The following is a 27,086-nucleotide window of genomic DNA, read 5'->3' as shown; positions in this document are numbered from 1 at the left end:
AGATAATAGACTAAGGTTGTCCTAAATGAAAAATTCATTTTCTAGAGTAAACTAATCCCATTAATAGAATCTGAGGACAGTAAGAATATTATGCAACATTTTTCCACTGTACCCGTCCATCCTGTAAGTCTGATCAACTTGTTATTTAGCTGGAAAAAAAAAATTAATAAAGAAATCTGTCCAGAACAACAAATTTTAAGAGAGAAGTTGACAGAAGTTTGTTTTGTAGAAATTCTGGGATTTTTTAAAAGTTGCGTACATAAAGCGAAGACTTGGAGCAGTGTAAAAACATTTGCCTTTATTTGACGTTTTCCAAAATGTATTTTCAAAAAAACAACTTTCTTACAACACGTCATGCTGTTTCTGTAACATCCCATCTATTTCCAGTACAATTTATTGGCTTGTGGAGCTTTAAAAACAACAAAAAGAAAAACATTCCAGGGTAAAATTAATAATGAGTTCAAATCATTTTGTTCCATAAACTTCTCAGTTCTTTTGTAGTGGATAATCTCTGACGGCAAAATCAAGAAATAATTCCGATCGGTCTCTTTAAAAGCAGTCGGATGCGATCAAGTTAACATAAAAGAAGTGACAATTGTTTACACAGAAATTATTGCCGTGATTTTTTCCTATTTTCTGGTGGCGGCGGGTGTCAGGGCTGCAGCCTGTAAAGCTCGGGGCTCATGTTGATCCCTGGAGGAACGACATTTGCCGGATGACATCAGCAGTAAACATGACTTCATGCTAAATTAGACGGGGATTTTCAGCCCCTCGTGTGGACAGCACCACCCGTTGGGCTCTGTCGCCACTGTCGTCTGATTGGTTCTGCCGTCCGACTCACAGGAAGCAGAAAAAAAAAAAAAACCTCAAACATAGCAATCAGTTTCTAATGCAAACACCTTAGCACACTTGAAATAAGATAAAAGTAACTGACAAGGAACTTTTCAGCTGGAAATAGAAACTTGTTTTAAGTCAATGAAAAAGTACTAGGCCAATTATTTCACCTAAAGAAGACATTTCTCCTTTAAGTGAAATAATCTGCCGTTAGATTATTTTACTATTGATCAATATTTAGGACTTATTGACTCAAAATAAGCTCCTCTCTCTCTCTATCTCTCTGTCTCGCTCTCTCTCTATATATATAGTAAGTTATGTCAAGTGTACTAAGATATTTGCACATGAAATAAGATGAAAATACTTGGTAAGATTTAATGCTTTTGCTTTTTAACCAGGAACCTCTAAAGGTTCAGAGCATCAACGTAAAACCTCAATTCTTTACTGTCTTCTGATAAGATTCATGGCACAACAATCTGATCAGATAGCAACAATAACAAAAAAAAAAAAAACAACCAAACAAAATAAACCTTTTTTTTTTTTTACATATTGATCAAATTAGAAGCCCAAAATATGATTTAAACATTGTGAGTCATAAACAGCGACCTTTACCAAATTCATATAAGAACAACATGGACTCTGAGTGGGCTCAAAAAGCCAGCGTGACTCACCAGAGAGATGCAAAACACCGAACACTCGGAGATTAACGGGATAATAGGAAGCAGATCCTCAGAGTCGCTCTGGGCCCCGTAGGTACCGTTTGTTACAGCTGCGTATGGCAGGCAGCGGAGCATTTTATATGTGAACGCCGCATGAATCTGCTTGTCCTAAAACGTCCTACCGTCTCGTTTACCAAAGCGAATCAAATTTAAGAGAGCATGCTGCCCAGGAGAGCGCAGGCCTGCTCGTAGTCGCCATTGCACTGGGTCAGGATGTCCTGGACGAAGTCTCTGCTGCAGTCTGGGAAGATGTTCACCAGCTTCATCAGGTTCCAGTCGCGGTCGGCCTGCGGATCTGGAAAACAGACGGTCCGGAGTTATGTGAAGCCGGGTTCAGGGCTGGAGATATCTTGTTTTTTGTTAAAAAAACAAAACAAAACAAAAAAAACCCAATAAAATAAAAAAAGAGTTTTGATAACAGCTTTGTGTGCACGGTCAGAAAGATATGGAAATGCTCTAAAAAGATGTTTTACAGTGAAGGATGTAATCCGAAGAGAAAAGTTTAGCTGTATTTTCTGACTATACAGGAATCAGGATGAAATTCTGACCTTACTACAGAAAAGAAAAAATATTAGATTTCTGTTTCCAAATGAATATATTTATGGTTACGGCAGTAACAGGTTTGTCTTTGACCTTTCGATATCAATCCATCCAGGAAGTTGTGAGGTCATCGTCAGCAAATTTAATGCAGACTTACAATTCTCAATAGTCATTGCAACTTTTACGCAAATCTGACCAATCACCACAGCGTTTTCTGTATTTCCTTCTTTTCTGACCAATCACTGCAACTCAGCTGAATTTCGACCAATTAGCTTCCTTCTAATGTAACTTCCTGTTTCACGACGCCTATTGAAAGTCGAACCTGAAACATGATTCAGGTTTGATGCTAAACTGTAACAGTAGCATTTTTTTTTTTAACATTTTGAGATGTTCCGTAGGATTTGCTTGTCCGTTGTAAACAATTCATGTTAACTTGAAATCTCGATTTTCCTCTCTGACAAATTCTCAGGATGAGATTTGATTTGCATCAAGGTTCTAATTCAAGAAGAACCCTTCACCTTTGAACACTAACTACGTTAAAATCCTGTATTTTATGTATTTTGAAGGTCCTCTGCAGCAATTTCACCTTTTTTTGAAAGACAAAAATAAAGCTTAAAAAAACAACCTTTTGCAACTTTGAACGCAAAAGGTCATATTAGGTCATAACAGACACAATAAAACACGGTAACATCCTGCAGGAACTTTAATGTTTATGTTGTGATGCAGAATAAGAGCAAGATAAAACCGCAGAGCTTTTCAGGTCAGTCACCTAAAAAGCTAAAGCTGTTTAAAACCTGAATTTACCTCCATACTGCTAACCAGCTCTTGATTATTTTTAACCCCTTTGAACTTAACGCAACTTTTTCACTTGATGTACTTGAACTGAGCTCAGCTCAGCCTGACAAAATTCAACAACATTATATACAAAAGTGAAATAATATCATGTTGCAGAGTGGTGATATTGACCTGTGAGGGCAGAATCTGGCTTTCTGTCGGTGTGCGTTGGGCATATAAAGAACCACGGTGAGAGTAGTATCACTTCAGCCTTTGCAAAGGGGGAAGAGTCTCAGTCCAACGTGTCCCCCTGCAGCAGCCTGGTTTTATTGAAAGCGGGGTGGGGCTTGGTCATAAAACAGAAACTTAAAAGATAAGGAGTCAAGGGGTTTCTCTGAACTAGTCAGAACCGGTTTCTCCAAGAACAGCATGGTCCACCTCACCCTGTTTCCAGCTTAGAGTACAGAGACAAACTTATTCACGAGATAACTATTTGCAAAACTCTGACAGTGTGTGTGTCAAACACATTCACAGCTAGTAAAGTTTTACATGTTTCTCACATTAGAACCAAGTATTTTACTGAGATTTAATGTCATACAAAGGAGCACATAATTAGCCAGTGAAAGGAAAAATGATGGTGATGACAAGTGAACAAACTAAGAACCAGTCAGACAGGTGAAGTTACGGAGAAATTTAAAACACAAGAGCAAGAACTAAACATCTTCATCTCCAGAAGCAGCTACCTGATAATGTGGGATGTGCAGCAGCTGCAGCTGCAGCTGCTTATTTACTCAGAATGATCATTTGGAAATTTGTTTCTTGTTATGTGACGCTTCCTTGTTTAATTAACAGAGTCAGAAGCAGATGTGAGGGAGCCGCTTCCTGTCGGCAGCCAACTGAACTGTAAACACAAACCGAGTCGTCTTCTTCGCTCTCTGTGAACTGAACTTTGCGCTGCTTCGGCGACAGGTTAGTGCCGAGCGGAAAAACGCAGACTTCATGTTGGTGAAACTCGGGTCGGATCTGGCGGACGCATTCCGTCATGGATAGAGGATGTTGTGGGATTGTGACAAGCAGAACTGCGGCCACAATGGCGGCGCTGAGGTTGAAGGTTTCGCTATATTCCAGGAGATTTTGGCTTTGACCGTGGACTAGTGAAGCCGTCCTGACCTTGCTACGTAATTCCAGTAAATACTGACAATGCAGAGGCAGGACGAGATGCATTAAGTCTGGGATTCATCTATCAAATGACATGAAATAAGTAAAACAGAATCTTCTCTCTGTGTTGGACATGGTGCCGGGATTTCTGAGGAATAATGAATTACAGCGATTCATTTCTGTGTAAATCCTGTTATTACACCTGGTGCTGTCGGTACGATTCGACTGGCTGCTCCAGTGGCTGCTGACGTTTTGTTCTGTGATCTTAATTTGAAAAATAAATAAATAAAAAATGCAATTATCAGCTCCCGGTGAGTTTGCTGTGACGAAGCATCAAACTGTTTCGTAGATCAATCAATCAATCAAATTTTATTTGTATAGCACATTTCAGCAGCAAGACATTTCAAAGTGCTTTACATCATTACAAACACAGAAACACAAAGCAACATAGAATCAATAATCAAAACAAAGCATTAAGTCAAGTTCCATCAATAAATTTGTAATTGATTACATTTCAAATACAATTCTAAACAGGTGGGTTTTTAGTTGAGATTTAAAAGAAGTCAGTGTTTCAGCTGTTTTACAGTTTTCTGGAAGTTTGTTCCAAATTTGTGGTGCATAGATGCTGAAAGCTGCTTCTCCTCGTTTGGTTCTGGTTCTGGGGATGCAGAGCAGAACCAGAACCGGAAGACCTGAGAGGTCTGGAGGGTTGATACAATAACAGTAGATCTTTAATGTATTGTGGTGCTAAGCCGTTCAGTGATTTGTAAACTAACAACAGTATTTTAAAGTCTATTCTTTGAGCTACAGGGAGCCAGTGGAGGGACTTTAAAACTGGTGTTATGTGCTCTATCTTCCTGGTTTTAGTGAGAACGCCAGCAGCAGCATTCTGGATCAGCTGCAGCTGTTTGATTGATTTGTTTTACAGACCTGTGAAGACGCTGTTGCAATAATCAATACGACTTAAGATGAACGCATGGATGAGTTTCTCTAGATCTGGCTGAGACATTAGTCCTTTAATCCTGGAAATGTTCTTCAGGTGATAGAAGGCCGACTTTGTAACTGTCTTTATGTGGTTCTGGAGGTTCAGGTCAGAGTCCATCACTACTCCCAGGTTTCGGGCCTGATTGCTGGTTTTCAGTTGTAATAACTGAAGCTGTGCATTGACTCTAGATCGTTCCTCTTTAGGTCCAGAAATAATAACTTCAGTTTTGTTTCTGTTCAACTGGAGAAAGTTTTGGGACATCCACGCATTTATCTGTTCTAAGCATCTGTTCAGTGATTGGATGGGCTCTGAGTCACCTGGTGACATCGTAATGTAGAGCTGTGTGTCATCTGCATAGTTATGGTAGCTAATATTATTTCCTGTTATAACCTGAGCTAGTGGGAGCATATAAATATTGAATAAAAGGGGACCTAGGATTGAACCTTGGGGTACCCCACATGTGACCTTTGACCTCTTTGATGAAAAGTTTTCAATTGAAACAAAGAAATCCCTGTTCTTTATGTAGGATTCAAACCAGTTAAGCACTGGACCGGAGAGTCCGACCCAACTCTCCAGTCAATTCAGTAATATGTCATGGTCAACAGTGTCAAAAGCTGCACTGAGGTCCAACAGAACCAGCACTGTGGTTCTGCCACAGTCCATATTTATATGGATGTCATTGAACACTTTTACCAGGGCGGTCTCTGTGCTGTGGTGAGCACGAAAACCAGACTGGAACGAGTCAAAGCGGTTGGTTATCGTTAGGAAGCTAGTTAATTGTTTACACACAGCTTTTTCAATAACTTTGCTGATGAATGGGAGGTTGGAGATCGGCCTGTAATTCTGCATTAGTGATTTGTCCAGATTGTTCTTTTTTATAAGTGGTTTGATTACTGCTGTTTTCAGAGCCTGGGGGAAAAAAATAAAGAAAAAAGAAAAGGAGCAAGTGCCAGGAAAGCTCTGAAATTTTTAGATTAATCTCAGAACTTTTCTAGAAAAAGACTTGGGAATTTCTAAATGTGAAAAATCCAATAATTAGCAAGAAAAAAATGTTTGAGCTAAATCTTAGACATTTTCCAGAAAAAAAATCAGGGAAATTTCAAGAGTAAAAAAGATGTCGACTTTGAAACTCATAAATGTCCTTGCAATTTTTTTAGAAAATTTCTGAAATTATTATTATTATTTTTTTTTATTTTGTTTCTTGTAAAAATTATTTTTTTTCCCCTTTTTACAATGACCCTGATACGCCGCGTTGCTCCATGTCTTACCTAATTAGATCCTATCTAGACCCTTAGACCATGTTATTGTACTTAATTACGATAACATAATTGTAGTTAAGTGTTGCCATAGATTCTAGGACAAACACTAAAAACTAACACACACTAAATAGAATCACAGTCGTTACAAATCATTTTTGATTTTCTAAACCTCAGTCACTCACACCAGAGTCACACAGCCGTCCCAGCTGTTCATACAGAGATCCGTTTTGCTGATCGCTGCAGGCGGAAGCAGCGCTCAGTTAGAACAACAGTGTGTTTTTGTTCCTGAAGTACGAGCCGCAGGTGATCTGGAGCATCAGGTGTCATTTTCAGCTACAGGAGGCGCATTTTAATATGTTGGGATGGTTGCATGCCAACTCTGTCATTCCAATGCAGCTTCCAGGAAAATGTTGGGCTCTGTGACAGAAACCTGAAGTCTGAGTGTCGATGCTATTTCTGTTCGTATCACAGCAAGTGAGGGAGATTAAATTAAAGTGTGGCCTTTAGCTCAGATCTTTTTGTTTTCAAAAGGAGACGGAAAAAAAAAAATCCCTCCCTCACACAAACAGTCACACTCTTCCAGAGTCCCACAAACTGCAAGTGTCTGCAAGATTTAAGAGCTGAGAGGAACAGATAGACGACATGCCGCTCATTAATTCCTCCTGGCAAGTTTCACAATGTTTGATTTATTGCAGACTAAACAGATAAACTCACACTATATGAGTTAGTCAACTCCTGTCACATACCTGATTTAGGTTTGGTTAACCAGCGCACAGTCAAACTTTCAAAAAAAAAAAAAAACGGGGCGTGAGAAAGAGTAGATTGCGGGCTGCCCACACGCGTCATTTCAGCTCACCAGTTTCCTCCGTCCAGTCGGAGAAGCGGCTCTCTGGACTGGGCTCCGGGTGAGTCAGGCTGACGCGTCCGGCTGCGGCGTGTCGCCTGTGATCGTCAGGGGCCAAACGTGGACGCTCTTCCTCCCGGCCGGTGCGGCTGTTCGCCTCGACCTCCGACCCCCTGGCGTTACATTCCAGCTTATCGAGAAAGGCTTGGTTCACCCTGTCGAAACACACGGGGAGCAGTTTAAAAAAAGAAAAAGATGTTTCAGACAAATTACAGGAGGGCTCCGAAACACAGAGAGCTTCCAGTGTTTGAACCTGATGGTGAGGTTGTTAAACGGCCTGCAGACACTCAACGTTCACTGACTCAGCCAACAAGCAGTCCGACAAACTGTTCATCTTATTTAGCGCTTGGTTTGACTTTATTCTTTATATGGGAATTATTAGGTGCTTGCCAGGCACATTTTACAGCACAATCTAGTAACTATGTTACCTTCGGTTGTTGTAAAAATGCTGTGTCTATCAGAATTCAGTTTATTGTCATCTTTCATGAAAGGAAGCACAGCTAAATTTTAAAAATAGCGATTGTAGACTATAATTGCTATTTTATTTTATTCAAGTCAAATAAATGAATAAAATAATAATAAATAAATTTATCTCAATAAATATAAAAATAAATATGTTAGGGACACAAAAATAACTGGGATGCTGAGGAAAAATAAATAAATAAATAAATAAATAAATAAATAAATAAAGATCAGGTTTTAGATGGATTAGCTGTGTTCAGGGTAACAACAGCTCTTGGGTGGAAATTAGTTTTTAGTCTGTTCTTGACTTTATTGCGCTTCAAATGATTAGTAATTTGTAATTTAACACCTTGAAATTGGGCCTCTGTCTCTTTAAGAAGCTCCTGCTCTTTCTGAAACTCTGCCTTCATGAAGTCATCGCAAAATGGCTCCTCTATTATCCCTTTAACAACGTTTTTACCAGCGTTGCACTGAGAAGTAGCTCCTATAATGAGCTCAGCTGATGCTCAGTTCCACCAGGTGTTTGCTAATTGCTGCTGGCTAGTCTGAAGGAGCTGAGAGGGGCAGCTGCAGGAAAGAAGCTTGGAAATTTGGAAATTGCAGCTATGAGGAGTTTTGTCCTCGAAGGCGGGGCTAAGTCCACCCAGGCGTTTTGCACAGCTGAATGATTGCCATGGAGATGAAAGGATTTCTCAAACATGCATAAAAAATCAAGGGAACACTCCAAATATATTCTGGGTGAAGGAATAAAATTTAAAAAAATGATGTACAGTTCAGAACAGTTGATTTTACAAAATACTGCCCTTTAAAATTTAAATCCACTTTGTCCTCAAGTTCACCAGAACTACTGATTTCCTCCATGTTATAAATGAGTAAACAAATCACACTTTGTGATATCATGTTATGTGCATACAAGTCTTATCCAAACAGGATCTGATTTCTTAAACTTAAAAGGAACAAACATGAATTATTTCTACTATTGTGGCTATTACTAAAAATCGACCTGCCAAATCTAGGAGTTTCCAAATGATTGTTGCATGAAAATTTTTTTTTAATCTGTTCTGCCCTTCATAAAGAAAGAGATGTTTAACAAGCTGACACTAGTTTGTTGATTAGTCAGGCTGTCTGCACTGTGAGCTACCGTGCAGTCAGCTGGTATCTTATCTTCTTCTGGAGTTTTGTTCTCTTCTGAGTGCTGCCAGGCAACGAGTCGATGCAATCTGCTGGGTTTCTTTAGATAGAAAACTTTTTAAGCTAATGTGAATAATGAACTGATGTTAATGCACTGGCTGATAACGAGGATCAACAGGAACCTGTGTGTGACTATATGAAGAAACTGATCCGAATCCAGTGACAGGTGCCAATCCTCCCTTTGCTTCCGTATCTCAACTCTCTGGTTTTCACTACGCAGAACTCGTCTCTCTTCAAAGAGAAAGTGAAGTAAGAAAAAGAGAAAGTGCTCGGTTTGGTTCTCTGTACCTCCTGTGTTCCAGCTGCAGCTCTTCCATACTTCTTGTCTGTTTTTCTGTCTCCTGGTCGCCCACTTTGTTCTGAAAGAAGAAAAACGTCTTTTAAGAACTGAATAGCAAGCAATGCAACGAAATCACACAAAACTCTTGAAAAATATTTGAAAAATATATTTTATAGAATATAGTTTCTTTGAGTAGCCGAGTGACTCTTGCACACATACGAAATGGCTCGGCGTTCTGATAAGCCTGCAATACGCACAGAGAAAACCAAACGATAATACATGATATAAAGTTGTGTCAAAGTTGCAATATGTCACTTTTTTAAAAAACAATATCTTTTTCCGATATTTGTTAAAATGACCACTATGTCGTGACAATGTAATGTAAGACCGTGTTAAAATCATTAATAATTAGTTCAAAATGGAGCTTAATGCTTCCTCCCTGTACTAACTGCAGAAATACACCGCTCTGTCAGAAACAACCAATCAGAGCCAGGAGGAGGGTCTTAGCGCTGTCAATCACTCTTGTGATCACCCCTCATGCTTCCTCTTTGCTAAGCTACAAATGATTCACCACAACATATGCTAATGCTAGTTAGCATAGCCACCGATGAGTGAAGAAAGTTTTTTTCTGTAACAGTAAGTTGTTTTTGCGCTATTAGCACCTCGAGCAACTTACAGGAGGATGATTGACAACACTAAGACCCTCCTCCTCCTGGCTCTGATTGGCTGTTTTTGCAGCCCACAATAGCAGCACTGGGAGACGGTGGAGGAGCTCCACCTTTTCACAGCTTATCTCATATCAAACTGTCACAACATGGTGTCAGTTTTATTAGATATGGGGAAAAAAATGATTTTTTTTAATAGAAGTTACATACTGCAAATGTAATCTACTTCCAGGAGTAGATGGTTTAAACTGTTGGAGAAATCAAGCATGTAAGCAAGGGTGCAGAGGTTAATCAGGCTGAAACAAGCAGCAGCGCACTGCATGCTGCGCTTCCTATCAGTCACACAACCCAGAGGACTTGCCCTTGACTGACCTTGAGGTTACAACAAGCAACAAGATGGAGCTGGAAGACGCTTAGCAAAAACTACAAACAGGAGGAGTGACAGTGCTCACTTAAATGGTGGTTTTAAAAATAAAAGCAGTAATATCGTAGTATGTCGAGTTTACTTTGGGCTCCGGCCTGTAATTGAAGTGAATTAGTCCGGTCGGATCGGGTTCTGACACTGCCAACGGGCTCAGGTTGGACTTTTTAAGGCTGATCTGAACTCCAGGTCAAAGGTTATACTGCCAGGACTAACAAACAGCACCCGGGAGAGAGAGGAACTTCTTCATTTTATATAGTCATTACACTAAGGCACATAAAACACAAAGAGATGGTCAACTACTTTACAAATAAGCCGTCCCAGGATAAAACTAAAAATTACTCCATAAATGTACAACATTACTAGTTGAGTCGTTCAGATACACAAAAAAAACTTTTTTTTTATCCTGCTGTTTCACCAGGAAAGCTGATTGGTCAGTGAGGGCAAGGCGAGTGCAGTCCACCGGTGGGATCAGAGCTCAGCATTAAACCTCCCCCTCAAACACACACACACACACCAACACACGCGCCTACATGCACACAACTAGAAGATATAAAGGGGGAGATCTGTCTGCATGCTGGAGCCAGTACTGAAAGAACAACAGATCTGGGGTCCGGGTCGGAACCACATCATATACACCGAGCAGCGACCACAAGCTTTCATCCCCCAATCTGACAGAACTGTGGGCTGGGAGAGGAAAGACGAGAGGGAAAAGTGCAGAACAGAGAGGAGAGGAGAGGAGAGGAGAGGAGAGGAGAGGAGAGGAGAGGAGAGGAGAGGAGAGGAGAGGAGAGGAGAGGAGAGGAGAGGAGAGGAGAGGAGAGGAGAGGAGAGGAGAGGAGAGGAGCTGAGGCCGAGTTGAACCTTTTGTTGGTTTAATTCTGTCGACTGTTTTGTCTTAAAGTTAGACTTAAAGTTTTCCTAACTTTAAGTCATTTAAACTTCTGCCATTAAGATGTACTGTTAGGTTTTACAGTGTATCTCAATGCGCTAACTTGTCAACTTGAATGGCTTGTTTTCAGGTCGGAGGGAGGTCGACGATGAAGTCAGGATAACCAGGAATGTCACGAGCCAAGAAAGACACCACTCTCAAGCTCCTGCAGGCGTTGCTAGGTAACGCCTGCCTGTCAAGGAGAGAGTTGTCAGTCGGTACGGAGCGCTGCCGGCATGTCCTCGGGCCGCTTCGTGCTCGGCGGCAGTGAAACGGAGGGGCCGTGTGGAGGAGGAGTGTGAGACCTGATGACAGGAATTATCAACACTTTCCAATAAACGTCTGCTGAGCCGAGCTGTGAATGACAGAGACCCTTCACAAACACAGGCTGACATGATTTAAACCATCTTCCCTCACACTGTTGAATAAAATAGAACCCTTTTTAAAATGTCATTCTTTAAAACCGATGTTGTTTATAATGTTGTTCTAAAAAAAAAAATCACAACAATTATGCAGTTTAGAACTGTTCTCAGGAGCGAAGGACTGGGGCGGGGCGACATGGAGGGAAAACATATCACAGTATGAGGGTTTCATATCAGTCGATATTGATACAGTATTTATATATGTTTATATATTTATCAAACTGGTGGCAGTATTTATCCACAGTTTAGTTTCTAGCTGTTCTCATTTTCTCCACGCCGTTTTTTAAGCAGTCACGAGGCACGGTGGAGAAACATGAAACTGCTGCTGCGCAGGTTACTCAACGGGTTGTTGCTAGGTAACCAATGAGTGAGTGAGTTAGTTGATGCCACCAGCCTAGCTTAGCTGATCATGAGAGGTTGAGTGGCTAAAGCCTTTCCTCTGCCTACGTCCCCCAGAATGCTGTGCAGTTTTGGACCGGAGTTCAGTGAAATTATTGAACATTCTATTGGATGTATTTTATATTGATATTTATCTCAATGCATACTGTTATTGATTGATCACCCAGCTCTACATTGGACTGAGAAGTAGTTTGTATGATGAGCTCAGCAGACACGCAGTTCCAGCAGATGTTTGCTAACTGCTGCTGCTGCTAGTCTGGAGGAGCTGTGGGGGGGCTGCAGCTCCAAGGATACAGGATTGTGGAAATAGGCGGCACTTTGTATGAGGTGGCGTTAAGGCACTCCTGAATGGTTGCCACGGGAGATTCAAGGATTCTTCAGACATACATGAAAGAATCCAAGCAACTCCAACATGATTTTGATGAGGGAGTAAAATTATAACATGATTTAAAGCTAGAAAACAGGTCAGTTTGGCATAATATCCCCGCTTAAATGAAATTTTCCTTTTTATTTTCACCAAAGTGACCGGAGTCAAACCACATTGAAAAAACTCATCTCTGACTCCAATATGCTTAACACTGGGATGCCTCCAGGATGTGTACTCAGCCCACTGGTGTTCCTTATGTTAACATGTGTAGACCCAAAACTAATCAATACATTCACAGATGATGCATTTGAGTAAAGCAGTCTCAACATAAAAAAAAAAATACAAAGGAAATGGTCAATGGAGGTTGTAACCAGAGATACTTCGTAGCCTTAGAGAACCGATTAATTGAATTAATCAACTGATTAATTGAATGAGTTTGATGAGTTAATTGAATAAATAAAAGGGGTCATAACAGTAGAGAAATTACGTTCAGAGGAAACTGAAGCAAACATGACCTCCTACCAGCATCCTCAACTTTCATTTTCTTGTATTTTAATCTTCTTTACTATGACTACGCCAATAAGTTTCATCTGACATGAATCCGTTTAGGACTCGTGTAGTGAACGCCTATTAACCGGGTGTATAAATGTAGTTATTGATTGATTTTATTTATTTAGTCAATCATCAAATAATTTGCTTTGAACAATTCACACCACTCCACCAACTTGAACATTTTGACTGAGAAGGCACAGGCAGAAGCACAAGGCTTATACACTGCCTGGCCAAAAAAAAGTCGCCACCAAACAATGGTCACACTCTCTAATATTTTGTTGGACCGCCTTTAGCTTTGATTACAGCCAGCATTCGCTGTGGCATTGTTTCAATAAGCTTCTGCGGTGTCACAAGATTTATTTCCATCCAGTGTTGCATTAATCTTTCACCAAGATCTTGTATTGATGATGGGAGAGTCTGACCACTGCGCAAAGCCTTCTCCAGCACATCCCAAAGATTCTCAATGGGGTTAAGGTCTGGACTCTGTGGTGGCCAATCCATGTGTGAAAAAGATGTCTCATGCTCCCTGAACCACTCTTTCACAATGTGAGCCCGATGAATCCTGGCATTGTCATCTTGGAAGATGCCCGTTCCATTTGGGAAGACAAAATCCATTGATGGAATAACCTGGTCATTCAGTATATTCAGGTAGTCAGCTGACCTCATTCTTTGGGCACACAATGTTGCTGAACCTAGACCTGACCAACTGCAGCAACCCCAGATCATAGCACTGCCCCCACAGGCTTGTACAGTAGGCACTAGGCATGATGGGTGCATCACTTCACCTGCCTCTCTTCTTACCCTGATGCGCCCATCACTCTGGAACAGGGTAAATCTGGACTCATCAGACCACATGACCCTCTTCCATTCCTCCAGAGTCCAATCTTTATGCTCCCTAGCAAACTGAAGCCTTTTTTTCTGGTTAGCCTTACTGATTAGAGGTTTTCTTACGGCTACACAGCTGTTCAATCCCAACCCCTTGAGTTCCCTTCGCATTGTGCGTGTGGAAATGCTTTTGCGTTCACAATTAAACATACTCCTGAGTTCTGCTGTTGTTTTTCTTCGATTTGATTTGACCAAACGTTTAAGTAATCGCCGATCACGATCATTCAGGATTTTTTTCCGACCACATTTCTTCCTGGAAGACGATGGTTCCCCACCATCCTTCCAGTTTTTAATGATGCGTTGGACAGTTCTTAACTCAATTCTAGTAGTTTCTGCAATCTCCTTAGATGTTTTCTCTGCTTGATGCATGCCAATGATTTGACTCTTCTTAAACAGACTAACGTCTTTTCCACGACCACAGGATGTGTCTTTTGCCAGGGTTGTTTAAGAAATGAGGAGTTACTCATTGCATCAGCTGGGGTTAAATAACTTGTTGCCAGCTGAAAGATAATCGCCTATGCAGTACTTATCCAATAGGAGGCTTATACCTATTTGCTTAGTTAAATCCAGGTGGCGACTTTTTTTTTGGCCAGGCAGTGTATTTATGCCTGTCCTAAACGTCAAATTCAACTAAACTACCTCTACCCCTCATAGTCACCGGGAGTGAAAAGAAATAATGAAAGCAAACAATGCAGTCGAGGTATTTTCAACAGCTCAGCAGAATTGAGAAGAAGGTTCCACAACACAGGAAGGAGAAAACCCCAAAGTGCAAGTTGACCTCATTAACTGACAAGACGCTGAGCGCTGGTTGAAGAGCCGGGGCTTTTCTGCAGGTACGTTTACCGCTACAGGGTGTTCCACTCATTTATTTTATACACACTGCGCACTTTACTCATGTCGCACTCTAACTCTGTCTCCACTCAGTGTGAACTCTGGGAAGTCCCTTGAACTCTGCTAGCACTCTGTTCATTCCCTCGCAGTAAAACCAACACAGAGTGGAAGAGAAGTCCGAGAAATAAAGAGAAGAGGGGGCAAGAAAAGACAGTAATAGGAGCAGACAGAGAGACAACACGGGGCAGTAAGATGTGGTTTATCTCTCTCTGCTGGACACGATTTCCATGTCCTCCAGCTTTGACCAGGAGATACTGCAGGTTCCCCCAACCTGGCAGATAAGGGACAGGACTTGGTTTCCTCGCAGTCTCAGTCGGCAAAAACGCAGTGCCCAGAAGTATTTACTCAGAAAACAGGCTGCGAAGGCAGATCTATTGGTGTTAAAATCCCACAAAGATTACATGGCCGCAACGCAGCTCAGTTCTGAACCCCGAGGAACACGCTGAACACTTTGGTTTGCTTTCATGTAAATGTCAGTGGCTCACCATGGACGATGTGTGTGCAGCACCGCAGGACGGAGCGGCCTCTCTCTGGAGACTCTGCAGAAAACTGTCATTTTTCCTGCAAAACATGAACACACCAGCCGCCCGATCAGATCAGCTAAACGATTTGTTTCCACAGGGGATTTGTCAGACATGTATCAAAGCAACTCATGACAGCATGAGAAAAACCTAAAAAATGTACATTTTTCATAATATCCCGTCTTTCAAGAAATCTGACTTTTTATTTTCACTAAACACCCGTCTCTGACTCCACTGGGGCGCCTCAAGGGTGTGTACTCAGCCCACACTGATTATCTCCAAATACTTCCTGGATCTGTGTGTTCATGTTCCCACAGCATCTCATCTTTACTGATTAGTTTTCATTCTTCACAATCACACCTTTCTCTCTGATGTTAATGTTTGTTATAAACAAAAAGCCAGAAATCTTCTGGCAGGCAGTTTTTCTGGGAGCAGGAATAGAGTTCAGCAACTTTAAGCCAATCTTGGCACTTTTTTAAATTTAATAGTACAGAATATTAAATAAATATCTCACAAATTCTGTATGATAGAATGTCAAAATTATTAATGTGACAACTGCATAAGTCCCAGTCGAATCATAGTGATAAGCAAAGATCTACAGGTCTACAGGTTTCTACAATCAAAGACGTTAAAAACATACAAGGCAAGATAAGCATTATGGAACCACTCCTACAGGATGTTCAATCAGGTCTTTAAACTTAGAAAAACAAACAAAACTGACATATTAGTATTTATTTTTACTTAACAGCTGAAACAATAGCGCTTTTCCAAAAGAAATGTAACTCTATTGTTGTAAATACATGAAGTCAGAGAAGAGTTATGGAATATGGATGATTGATCTCATCTGATCACGTTTAAAATCTGAAGGTGGGAATCCATCCATCCATCCATCCATCCATCCATCCATCCATCCATCCATCCATCCATCCATCCATCCATCCATCATCCATCCATCCATCCATCCATCCATCCATCCATCCATCCATCATCCATCCATCCATCCATCCATCCATCCATCCATCATCCATCCATCCATCCATCCATCATCCATCCATCCATCCATCCATCCATCCATCCATCCATCCATCCATCCATCCATCCATCCACGACATACAGACCACGAACTAGTAGAGCCCATAGATGAACGTTTTTCCATTTAATCAAATTACAGTTACAAACTTTCATGTATTTTATTTTATTATTTAATTTATTTATTCAATTTGTTATTTTATTTTTCATGTATTTTTTCTAACAGATTAACAAAGAGTGGTAAATAATTGTGTAGTCAGAAGAAACCAGTACTTTCTTTTATTACTAATTACATGTAAAAAGAGTAACATGCATGTGCACTTAGTCCTTTTAACCTTGATGCCCCTAAATAAAATACACGTGCGTAACTAAATCTCATAAATACTGGAATTACATTATTCTGTGAAGGCCTCAGCATTTTCTTTCACAGAGAATATTAATGAACAAACAGCATCATGAAGACCAAGGAACAGGTCAGAGAGAGAGAAGAAGAAAAGAGGCTGTTAGCTGCGTTTCCACTGACCATATTATTGAGCAAATTTTGAATTCTGAAAATAAATTGACTTAATGGAAACACAACAATTTCCATAAAAATGTTTTTTTTTTTTTTTGCATTACGACGAGGTGGAATGGAAACACTTTTCTCACGTAACACGAGTCACGTTATCAACAACTGGATGTTACTACTAGCAGAAACGACAATGAATTCTCCTACCAGGAAGTGGTAGGAGACCAAGGAACAGGTCAGAGAGAAAGAAGAAGAAATTGTGTTTCTTCTTTAACAGAAACACGCCGAATGTGAAATTGTGGTTTTTCGACGTTAGAGGAATACTGACAAAGTCTTGTGTACATTGATGAAGGAAACACAACCTGAAAATGCCAGGTTTCACAAGCCGTACGGGAAGCAAAACGTACGAAACTAATACATCAGACTCAACACTTCATCTCTGCTGAAACAAACTTGAGACCGGAGCGGAGGTTCAAAGTGCAGACTGAGTTACAATGTAAAGGCTTACATCAAAGCATGTCTAATTAAACTAAACTACCCCTCATATATAGGCCTGTCACGATAACAAATTTTGCTGAACAATTAATTGTCTCAAAAATTATTGCGATAAAAGATAATATTGTTTGAAGACCTTTTTACACTGATTTAATGGAAATGACGTAATAATGCATGCGATTTCCTGCCAAAGATAGATACACTTTATTTTCAAAAGAACACTAAACACTGGAACTGATAAACAAAATAAACAAAACAACCACAAACAAAAATAAAATGGATTCTCAGTCTCCATTAATAAAAAATGTACTTGAATAAAAACTAAACAACATAAAGCCAAAGTGGAAATAAATATTACATTCAACCAAAAGAGTGCAGATTATGAAGTCTGTATATTATGTTGCCCTTCAGTAATAATTAGATTTAAATAGAGAAGATGGGCACATCGACTACCTGATGCAATAGTTCACACTACATGATTTTTTGCTCCTATTTTTCCCCTTAAGACAATCTTAGATCGTTGATCTTTCTAAGATTGTGTGGTGTGTTACGGTAGATCGTCGTTGCCGCTCCGATCTAAATCAGGGGTTTTCCCCTTTAACGCAGCCTGTTGAATGTGACAGGTAGCCAATCAGAAAGCGTGGATTCTCCTTGTGTTTTCTGAGGGGAAATTACGTCGGGGAATCCCAAACAGCTGACACGGCGCAACCCGAAGTCCATCGGACATTGGAGATGATATGTGGAAACAACATTAATGTTTATTTAACATTTTGTGCAAACAATATAGAAATGACAAGAGGAGGAGTTGGAGCGAAATTGCTACCGCAGTTGATAAACCCGGTAACTTTTCAGCTGTTCTTCGTTAACGTGACATAAATAGGTTCTAATGATTTTCATTCAGTCAGGACTTTACGCTGACACTAGCCACATGCATTGCAGGTAGATTGTAGTAAAGCATTGATTAATGCCTGGTTTTAAAATTAGTACACTGGACTTGTAGCCATTATTTTGTGTCCATTGTTGGACACCACATGGCAGGAACGAACCCGATGGAACCGTTATACCTAGGATTTCTGTCGGCTAATGTGTGATCTGTCAGGTTTTAAAAATGGGCCGACAATCGGCCGACAGCTCTAAGATTGTGTAGTGTGCGCTGGGCTTTACACTGAGGAAATGAGGAAGGGAGGAGTCAGTGGAGAGCACCGGAGTTGAGCCCTTTTTCATTCAGTGTCATTAACAGAAAAAGAAAAAGGCCGGAAGAGACGATAATGCCGATAATTAAAATTAGGTTAATAGTTTTAATTTATCGTACGATTAATTGATTTATCGTCTATCGTGACAGGCCTACATATTCATGAGGAGTAGAAAGAAAGAAAGAAAGAAAGGAAGAAAGAAAGAAAGAAAGAAAGAAAGAAAGAAAGAAAGAAAGAAAGAAAGAAAGAAGAAAGAAAGAAAGAAAGAAAGAAAGAAAGAAAGAAAGAAAGAAAGAAAGAAAGAAAACAAAGGATGCAAAGTTCAGAGCCACATCTAACTGAAAGCCTATGGCATCTGATTTGACTGGGTTTGCACTATTTCCCAGAAAGGAACAGGCTGAAATGTCAGTCTGGACTTGTACAGCAGGAGAGACACAAACCAGAAGATCTGCAGCTGTAACTGCAGTGAAAAGTGATTCTGGGATTGACCCGGGGGTTGGGGAGGTGTACATAGTACAAATGGTACTATTACTACGAAAAAAGTATCTTTTTCCCATCTTACAGGTCTGCTCTGTGCTGTTCTATCACATTAAATCCCGGGGTATACATTGACGGTTGTGGTTTGTGGTGGCGATGTGACAACATTGACTGCGGAGGCTCAGACGACGGAGAGACGATTATGTCACCTGACGCTGACGCTGCATTTATGACTCTCCTCCACAGCAGAGAGGCAAGACACAAACAGACCTGTGAGAACCACGAGAGGGAGATCCTGGCCTGACCTGGTCTGATCCGAGTGGAACCGCTCCCGCCTCCTCTCGTCCTCCTGCCGCCTCCTCAGCTCCAGACGCTCAGCCTGAAACACGACGCAGTCGACACTCAGCACTGTTATACACAGGCTGCAAAACACTGCAATCCAACAAAAATAAATAATAGTATTGTTGGATTTTTTTTCATTTATGCACAAAAGTTTTTAAGCTTATTTATCAAAAATGTAAAAACATAAAACCTTACTAAGTGATTGTGGTCTAGTTTCTACTGCAAATATTTTAATACACTTGAAATAAAACAAAACTAACTTACAAGTCACTTTTTGGCAAGATATGGAAGCTTGTTTGAAGACAATATTTCCTTAATATTGATTAAAAAAAAGTTCTAGCTCCACTGGCAAGTTATTTCACTTATAACCAGATATGTGTCCCATGTTATAAATAAAATAACTGAATTATAATTGCCATAAATAAGGCTCTTTATACATGAAATATTCTCTTTACTCTTTACTGAGATTTTGAGAAAAAATGCATATATTTATATCACAGCTTTTCATCCAAAAAGAAGCTCTCCTGTTTCTAATCTGTAAACCTTTTTTTTTTTAAATGCATCACCATGGGATTACTGCATGTCCAGACTGTGGGATCAGTGATGCTGGCAGTCTGAACATCTGGATCATAGAGACGGTAATTCCTGTAAAATCAGGAAGTGGTCTTCCCGAACAGGAAGGCAGCTCGGTGTCCGCCGCCGCCTTGTCCCGTCATGTCCATAATCTGAGATCAGACTGTTTCTCAGCGCGGGTTTATCAGCTGGATTACCGCCGCATTCCAATGGCGCAACGTCTCTATGGTTACCAGTTTGGTGTCCTACGGTAATCTCCCAGAAACACGTCTGACATTCATTCCTCCGCAGCCCCATCAGTCAGGTGGTTCTTCAACCTGATGCCTCGGGAAACGGAGACGCTTCACCGGACGCTTGTCTCTGCTGACACCTACAGGCCAAACCTGGCAGTTCTCACTTCTCATTATGTTTCACTAAATCACAGCCTTGCATATGGTCAAGCAGATGTTTCGTGCTTTTAAAAGAAGAATCGTTTCTCGAGGCGCTGTTGAGTCGTGACATAAATTGTTCAAAAATAAACGAAGTCAACAACAAGCAGGATGTACAGCTGAAAGTAGCGTTTTGTGAGTCGTGAAGTACTGCAAGATGCAACGTTTCATTTCAGAGAAGAAGACTGCAGGAGGCTGAACACTACGAAACACTAAATCTTACCAAGTATCTCTGGTCCAGTTTCTATTGTAAATATCTTAATACACTTGAAATAAGACAAAATTAACTTACAATTAACTTTTCATCACAATATAGGAGCTTGTTTTAAGTCAATAATTCCTTAAATTACTGGTTTTAATGGCAGATTATTTCACTTATCATATGGGAAAAACGTCTTTTCATAAGTGAAATAATCTGCCAGTGGAACTAGGACTTTTTCATCAATATTAAGGAATAATTGACTTAGAACACGCTTCTGTACCTTGCTGAAAATTACTCTTAAGTTAGTTTTTGTCTTATTTCAAGTGGACTAGGACATTTCCACTATAAACCAGACAAAAGACACTCAGTAAAATGTTGTGTTTTTGCAGTGCAGTGTTATCCAGAGTAGTGCCACCAGAGCAGAGCTTGCTGATGATTGGCAGCAGGTGTGGCTGCGGGCGTACACACTATGAGGACAAGAGTTTTGGACGAAGGCATTTGAGTTAAAGAAGAACGTTAAGGACGCTGCAGGAGCAACTGCTAAAGTTATCTCCTCTGATTGTTCTGGAAAATCACTTGTACAGAAGTAAAAGTGAAACATTGTGATAAAAACCCACATAATAAATTGCGTTTACCCACAATTCCCCCTAATAACACGGTTATGAATACAGATATGACTTTCAGGAGGAACCTCTCCCATTAGTTTGGTGAGGATCTGTGAATTTTCCATCAGGATGGAGAACAGTGACACTAATAAAGGTGATAAAAGATGGGAATGCTTGGTCAGGAAACTCCCCACATAACAACCTCCATCACAAACGGCTGTTCAAAAAAGACTGCTGCTTTTGTTGGTAAAAGAAATGGAAATGTGAAAAATAAAAACCAACCCAGCAGTCCTTCAGATTGTGACATATCAGACATTTTTACTGTAGAAATGATTCTGATTTTGCACGTCTGGACTCACCTTCTCCCTCTGTGTGGCCTTCATCTTCTGCCACTCTTCCTCCTCCTCTTGTCTCTTCTTCTTTTCCATCTCCTCCTTTTTAAGCTTGAAAAAAAAATAAGAACTAATACGTAAAAGGTCAGATAAGATAATCACATTTAATCACATTGCTTAAGCACGCTCAGACACAACATTTCAAAACCTATTTAATCAGCTGCTCTGTCTCTGATTTGGGAATTATGAAACAGGGCTCCACAGAATTGCCACAAATATTTGATAGGTGAAAAAAAACAAAAAAAAAACCCTGATTAAGATGTGTCCAAGTGCCGGCAAAAGTATTCACATCCCTGTTTGCAACATGACTAAATGGTGTAACCTCAAATTTGAAAGATCTTCCATTAGGGTTGGGTGTGACGCGCCAAGGCAAGTTAGTCCGTAAATGTAAAATGAATTGAAATAATATATATAATAAACTGGAAGTAAAATCTGAAAATCAGTTTGTCATCAGTTCCTATTACCAAATACTTCATCCTATCTGATTGTGTAGAAGCATCTTATGGCGTTCATGTTGCCCACAGCAGGCGAATTTGACCCAAATTCGATTTTTTTGGCCCTGTCCAACATTTTCAAAGACATAATTCTGTTCTTCCCCCCCCCCCCCCCCCCCCCACCCCCCCCCAAAAATCTGATCTGTGTCACACTTCCACGTGTGGAACTAAATTATATCCGATAGTTTTCAAAGCGTCTGCCGTCTGAACGCTGCGTGGATCCTACATGTCGAAACAATACACCGCAAAAACACAAAATCTTACCAGGTAATTTGGGTCTAGTTTCTAGCGAAAATATTTTATTACACTTGAAACAAGACAAAACTAACTTATAAGTAACTTTTCAGAAAGATATCTTGTTTTATGTAAATCATTCCTCAAATTGATCAAATTATTTATAACAAGACAATTTCCCCTTGTTAAAAGTGATTTAATCTGCCAATAAGACAAGCATTTTTTTCATTGATACCAAGTAATTATTTACATAAAACGAGCTCCTCTACAGCTCTGGAATAGAATGAAGTGTCCACCAAACTGAACCCCATAGAAAACCTCCTGGTTATTCTACCAAATATTGATTTCTGAACTCTTCCTGTGTTAAAACATTAATATTGTTTCTAAATGAATATGAACTTGATCTCTTTGCATTATTTGAGGTCTGGAAGCACTGCATCTCTTTTGTTATTTTGACCATTTCTCATTGTCTGCAAACAAATACTGAGATTTTTGTTTGGAATTTCAGAGACATGTTGTCAGTAGTTCATACAATAAAAGAAAAATGTTGATTTTACTCAAACAGATACCTGCAAAGAGTAAAATCAAAGAAACCGATCATTTTAAGTGGTCTCTTAATCTTTTTTTTTTGCTGAAAAGTGACTAATAAGTTAGTGTTGTCTTATTTCAAGTGAATCTGAAATATTTGCACTGGAAAAATACTTGGTAAAATTGTGTGGTTTTACAGTGTAGTTCCACTGACAGATTATTTCTCTGATAGCAAGACATTTTTCCATGTTATAAGTGAAACGATCTGCAAGTGAAATCAGTACTTTTTCATCAGTGTCGAGGAATTCTTGATTTAAAACAGGAAACAGAAACTAGACCAAAAATACTTGGTAAGATTTTCCCTTTTTACAGTGTATGAGGGAAGATAAAGTACCTTCTTCTGCAGACTGGAGCTTCTCTGGTTGGTAAACTGCCTCTGCCTGGCCTCGGCTACAGTTACATCCCCTCCACCTGGATGGATCAACAGATATCAGCGACTATAAAGTGCCGATAAACCCAGTGATCCCCAGAATGTAACGAGGCTGATCACAGCGATTACCCAGCCTTTCTGGAGCGAGGTGCAGCGGACCGGGCCTGTGTGCCTCCCTGTATCTCTGCAGATCCTCCATTTCCTTCTGAGCCACTGCAGAGGAATTCCACATCAATCACCGGAAGCAAATTTGCCAAACGTTTATGAAGATCAAACCAGATTTAGGCGGATCATTACTTTCTTTGTTCTTGCTCCGGCGGGTCTGGTTGGGCGGAATGACGGTGAACGCTCCTGAGCTGAGACACAAAGAGCTGGTTAGGGACGAGAACGCCGACTCTAATCCGGCATTCAGACAAAGTTTGAACAGGTGCTGCAGCATCAAAACACGATTTTACATTTGAGACATGTGACTCGCTCCCTACTGAAGATATAATGAAAGCAACACATTTATGCTATTTGTCCTTTGTCTAAATTAACGTAATAATTGACACACCATTCTGATATTTTCCATCTGCAACATTCAAGAAGTTCTGTTAAGGACATTAAGTAATCTTGGGCTTCAGTGGTTTTAGTCTCGTTCCTAGTAATGATGATGATGATGATGATGATGATGATGATGATGATGATGATGATGATGGGGCTAAGTAAATAAAATAATTAACATGTTTTTGATTTTGTTGGAATTCTTACAACTGTGTATCAGGGTCATTAGAGACAGAAAAAGAGGGGGAAATAGGACAAAAACATAAAAATGTCTGAGTTTCAAAAAGTCACAATTTTTTTGATTTTTTGAAACTCAGAATTTGCCATGTGGTTGTTTTTTTTTTCTAAAAAAAAAGTTTCAGAGAATAATCTCAAAATGTCTGAGTGTTTTCATTAATTTTTTTTGACTGTTTAAGCTCAGACATTTCTTAGATTTTTTTCTAGAAAGTTTCAGAGATTAATCTCAACATTTCTGAGCTTTTTGGTGGAAATTCACTCCTTTTGTTCTTTGTTTTTTCTCCGTCTCTCGTAAATTCAAATGCCTGAGTACTAGACTTAACATCCATCCGCTCGCCCCAACATGCTTGCACCCTCGGAGCGTCGACACTTCAAAGTTCTTGGACAAAACAGATGAAAACTCAGATTCCAAAAGAAAATGACATGAAAAAGTGAATGAAGTGAAAATATGGTGTGAGATTTTAAAATGCAGCGCTGCTTTTAAAATGTAAATATAAACGTTGGATATGTTTTAGTTTCCAACACTTTAACTTCACTGCAAAAACACAAAAATCCTACCAAGTATTTGGTCTAGTTTCTAGTACAAATATCTTATTATTATACTTGAAATAAGACAAAACTAACTGATAAGGGATTTTTCAGTAAGATATGGTTTTATATGATCAATTACACCTTAATATTGATATAATATTGATTGTACTAGTTTCACTGGCAGTTTTTTTTCCACTTATAACATTGAAGAAATGAAATAATCTACCAGTGGAATTAGTACTTTCATATCAAAATAAAAAAAATTAAGCTCCTATATCTTCTTGAAAAGTTACTTGTAAGTTAGTTGTCTCATTTCAAATGTACTAAGATATTTGGACAATAAACTTGACCAAAAATACTTGGTAAGATGTTGTGTTTTTGCAGTGTTGTTCTCTGAAGTGAAGCTGCAGAGAAAGATGAAATGTTTGGTTTTCTTTTTCTTCCTGACTCTCAGAAAATCCAGCTCCTCTGGCCTGGAACAGAAACACTGGGTGAACTCATCCGGGATCATTTTAACAGAAACCATCCGACTTTACCCCAAAGTGTGATTTCTGTTTCTTCTGACCGTCTGTCCACGTTCCAGGGAATCTGCTGGAGAAGTGTTTTGGGGCGATTTTGTTGATAATTTAACAGAAAGGGAAATGCCAACAATCAGAAACCTCCGCCCAGGAAGAAAAGCAAGCTGATGACTGTGGTCAGGGTGTTTAAAATGAAGTCGATTTCTCTGTGGAACGCAGCCATTAGTGGCTTGTTGTCAGCTCCCTCAGCGTCCGGAGAGTTTTCACATGGAAAAGCTTTAAACCTCTGTCATGTTTGTGTTAGGTGAGTATTTATAGGCCGCAGAAGGCCAGCGCAGGTCACAATCTGAGGCCAACCTCTTTCGAAAAACACAAACGTAAAAATTTGAAAAAAAAAAAAGGGAAAAACCAACAAATCAATCTGAATATGTAAATAAAAGGCTCTCATGTGCGTTTGCCTTTTTAAAAGGCAGACTTCTTTGGGCGCTCAAGTGCTTTTCATTTTGGTCAAGAACATTTTTTTTAGTCTGTGACCAAAAAAAGAGACATAGGTGGCTCTTTCTTTGAAAGATTGTCTGTATTTTGCCAAGTTTGAAGAACGAGTTTGCAAATAAAACTATTGAATGTCTGTGGTTCTCTACCTGATTTATTTTTTAATACAAACCAAAAACAGAGTTGAGGAATTCCATGAAGAAAGGCACAATTTGTCTCCCTCTAGTTGTATTTCATAAAATAGATCACCAAAAATGTTTTATAAACAGCTTTATACGTATGTACGTTAAAATATTTCATTTTATGTAGCTTAAGAAACTTGAGAACAATTTTATTCTATTATGACAAATAACAGAGTTTTCAGTTCATAGCGCCTATTTAGAAATGTCTCCTTGATGCATTTTTAAAAAAGAATTTTAGAAAAATAACTGTGTTAGTTGAGTTTATTAGTGGCCTGATAGACAACTAATTCAGTGGTCTATCTGGGCACTGAATTAGATCTCAACTCCTCCATTAAACTAAATGTTTGATGAAAAATGACAACGCTGTCACGTAATGATGGATTTCAGGCTATGAAATTGTAAAAATGTGAGATTTATTTTTGCCATTTTCACTTTTAAAATAATAGGATAAGTGTGGGGGACATTTGATTAACATATAATTATTACTTTCTTTAGAAACACACTCTATAATCATAGTTAAGGAGCCTCAATAGAGTCAGTGACCACATGTGGAAATAATAACATGTAATAATGGAAACATAATTCGTAAGATGGAAAAATATGGTTTTATTACTGATGGTTAACTTTGTCCTGCAATTTGGTAAATAAATAAGTAAAAACTTTTTGGAAATATCAAAGCTCAAGTTGGAATATCGCCTTGTAGTGAAGTTGATTTGAGTCACGCCATCCGCTAGGTTTTACGTAGCACAATACAAAAACCCCTCTGAAATCAAGGTTAGCTTTCGAATACTTCCCGTCTTCTGTTAAAAGCATCCAGTAAAAGCTTCAGTGTCTAAATTAGACTTATTTAGCTAAAGATGCTATTTTTTGTCCTTGCTAAACCCAGTCATCCAGCGTTTGGGAGGAGACTGGGATTTACCACACACCCTGAAGGCAACGTTTCTAACTGAACCTGAAACGAAACTGAAAGTAAGCTGAGGAAAACGTAACTTTCAGTAGGATCTATTTTCATTTAGCACAAAAAACCCAACAACCCCTACACGTAAACAAACATAGAAACGACATCCTTTACATTTCTTTCTTTAGTTTTTGAATATCAATCACCATCTGGGAGTCACTTGTTCATATTAGTTGAAGGCGTTTTTACTCACTACTGTGGCTGTCGGTCTGCCCCAGGCTCCCTCCCCACTCCGGGGGTTTGTCCGTCCACCTGCGGGGCCTGCGGCTCCTCTGCGGACGCTCCCGCTGCGCTCTGCCTCGGGTAGTTTCTCCCTCTGGAGTTGACTTGGTTGGGTTGAGGGTCCATGATGCGGCGGGCACCGGCAGGTTCAGAGACGGTGTGTGAGAATGAGGCGGATCCTACCCTGCGGTCCGGCTGCTCTATGCTTAGAGTAGTTATTCTGTTCTAAGAAAGACCCAGTGCTGTTATCACCAGTCATCTGCTGTCAGCTGTTTACTGTCAAAAACACGAGGGGAGGCTTTTCCTGCCACCG

At 39.8% G+C, this 27,086-nt stretch overlaps 1 protein-coding gene across 1 annotated transcript; it reads right to left on the bottom strand.

Annotated features, from left to right (window-relative positions):
* Nucleotides 1-272: 272 nt before the first annotated feature.
* epsti1 (epithelial stromal interaction 1) lies at nucleotides 273-27,086 on the bottom strand. Its single transcript, XM_032568614.1, has 10 exons — nucleotides 26,745-27,086; nucleotides 23,388-23,446; nucleotides 23,220-23,303; nucleotides 23,055-23,131; nucleotides 21,372-21,455; nucleotides 19,168-19,241; nucleotides 15,125-15,200; nucleotides 9,115-9,185; nucleotides 7,126-7,328; nucleotides 273-1,848 (listed from the first exon to the last, which is right to left on the bottom strand). Exons 1-10 carry the CDS (start codon nucleotides 26,897-26,899, stop codon nucleotides 1,703-1,705), a joined length of 1,029 nt encoding a protein of 342 aa, XP_032424505.1. The 5' UTR covers nucleotides 26,900-27,086; the 3' UTR covers nucleotides 273-1,702.

Source organism: Xiphophorus hellerii, chromosome 7 (assembly GCF_003331165.1).
Source record: "Xiphophorus hellerii strain 12219 chromosome 7, Xiphophorus_hellerii-4.1, whole genome shotgun sequence".
In the NCBI taxonomy this organism is placed as follows: Eukaryota; Metazoa; Chordata; class Actinopteri; order Cyprinodontiformes; family Poeciliidae; genus Xiphophorus; species Xiphophorus hellerii.
This window is presented reverse-complemented; position numbering and strand designations above follow the sequence as displayed.

Excerpts from the sequence above, each read along its gene's own strand:
- epsti1 (XM_032568614.1), bottom strand. The coding sequence starts at position 26,899 with ATGGACCCTCAACCCAACCAAGTCAACTCCAGAGGGAGAAACTACCCG. Across the intron at positions 23,132-23,219 it reads CCTCGCTCCAGAAAGGCTGG|GTGGAGGGGATGTAACTGTA; the intron begins GTAATCGCTGTG and ends TGATCCATCCAG. Across the intron at positions 1,849-7,125 it reads CGACTGGACGGAGGAAACTG|ATCCGCAGGCCGACCGCGAC; the intron begins GTGAGCTGAAAT and ends TCTGTTTTCCAG.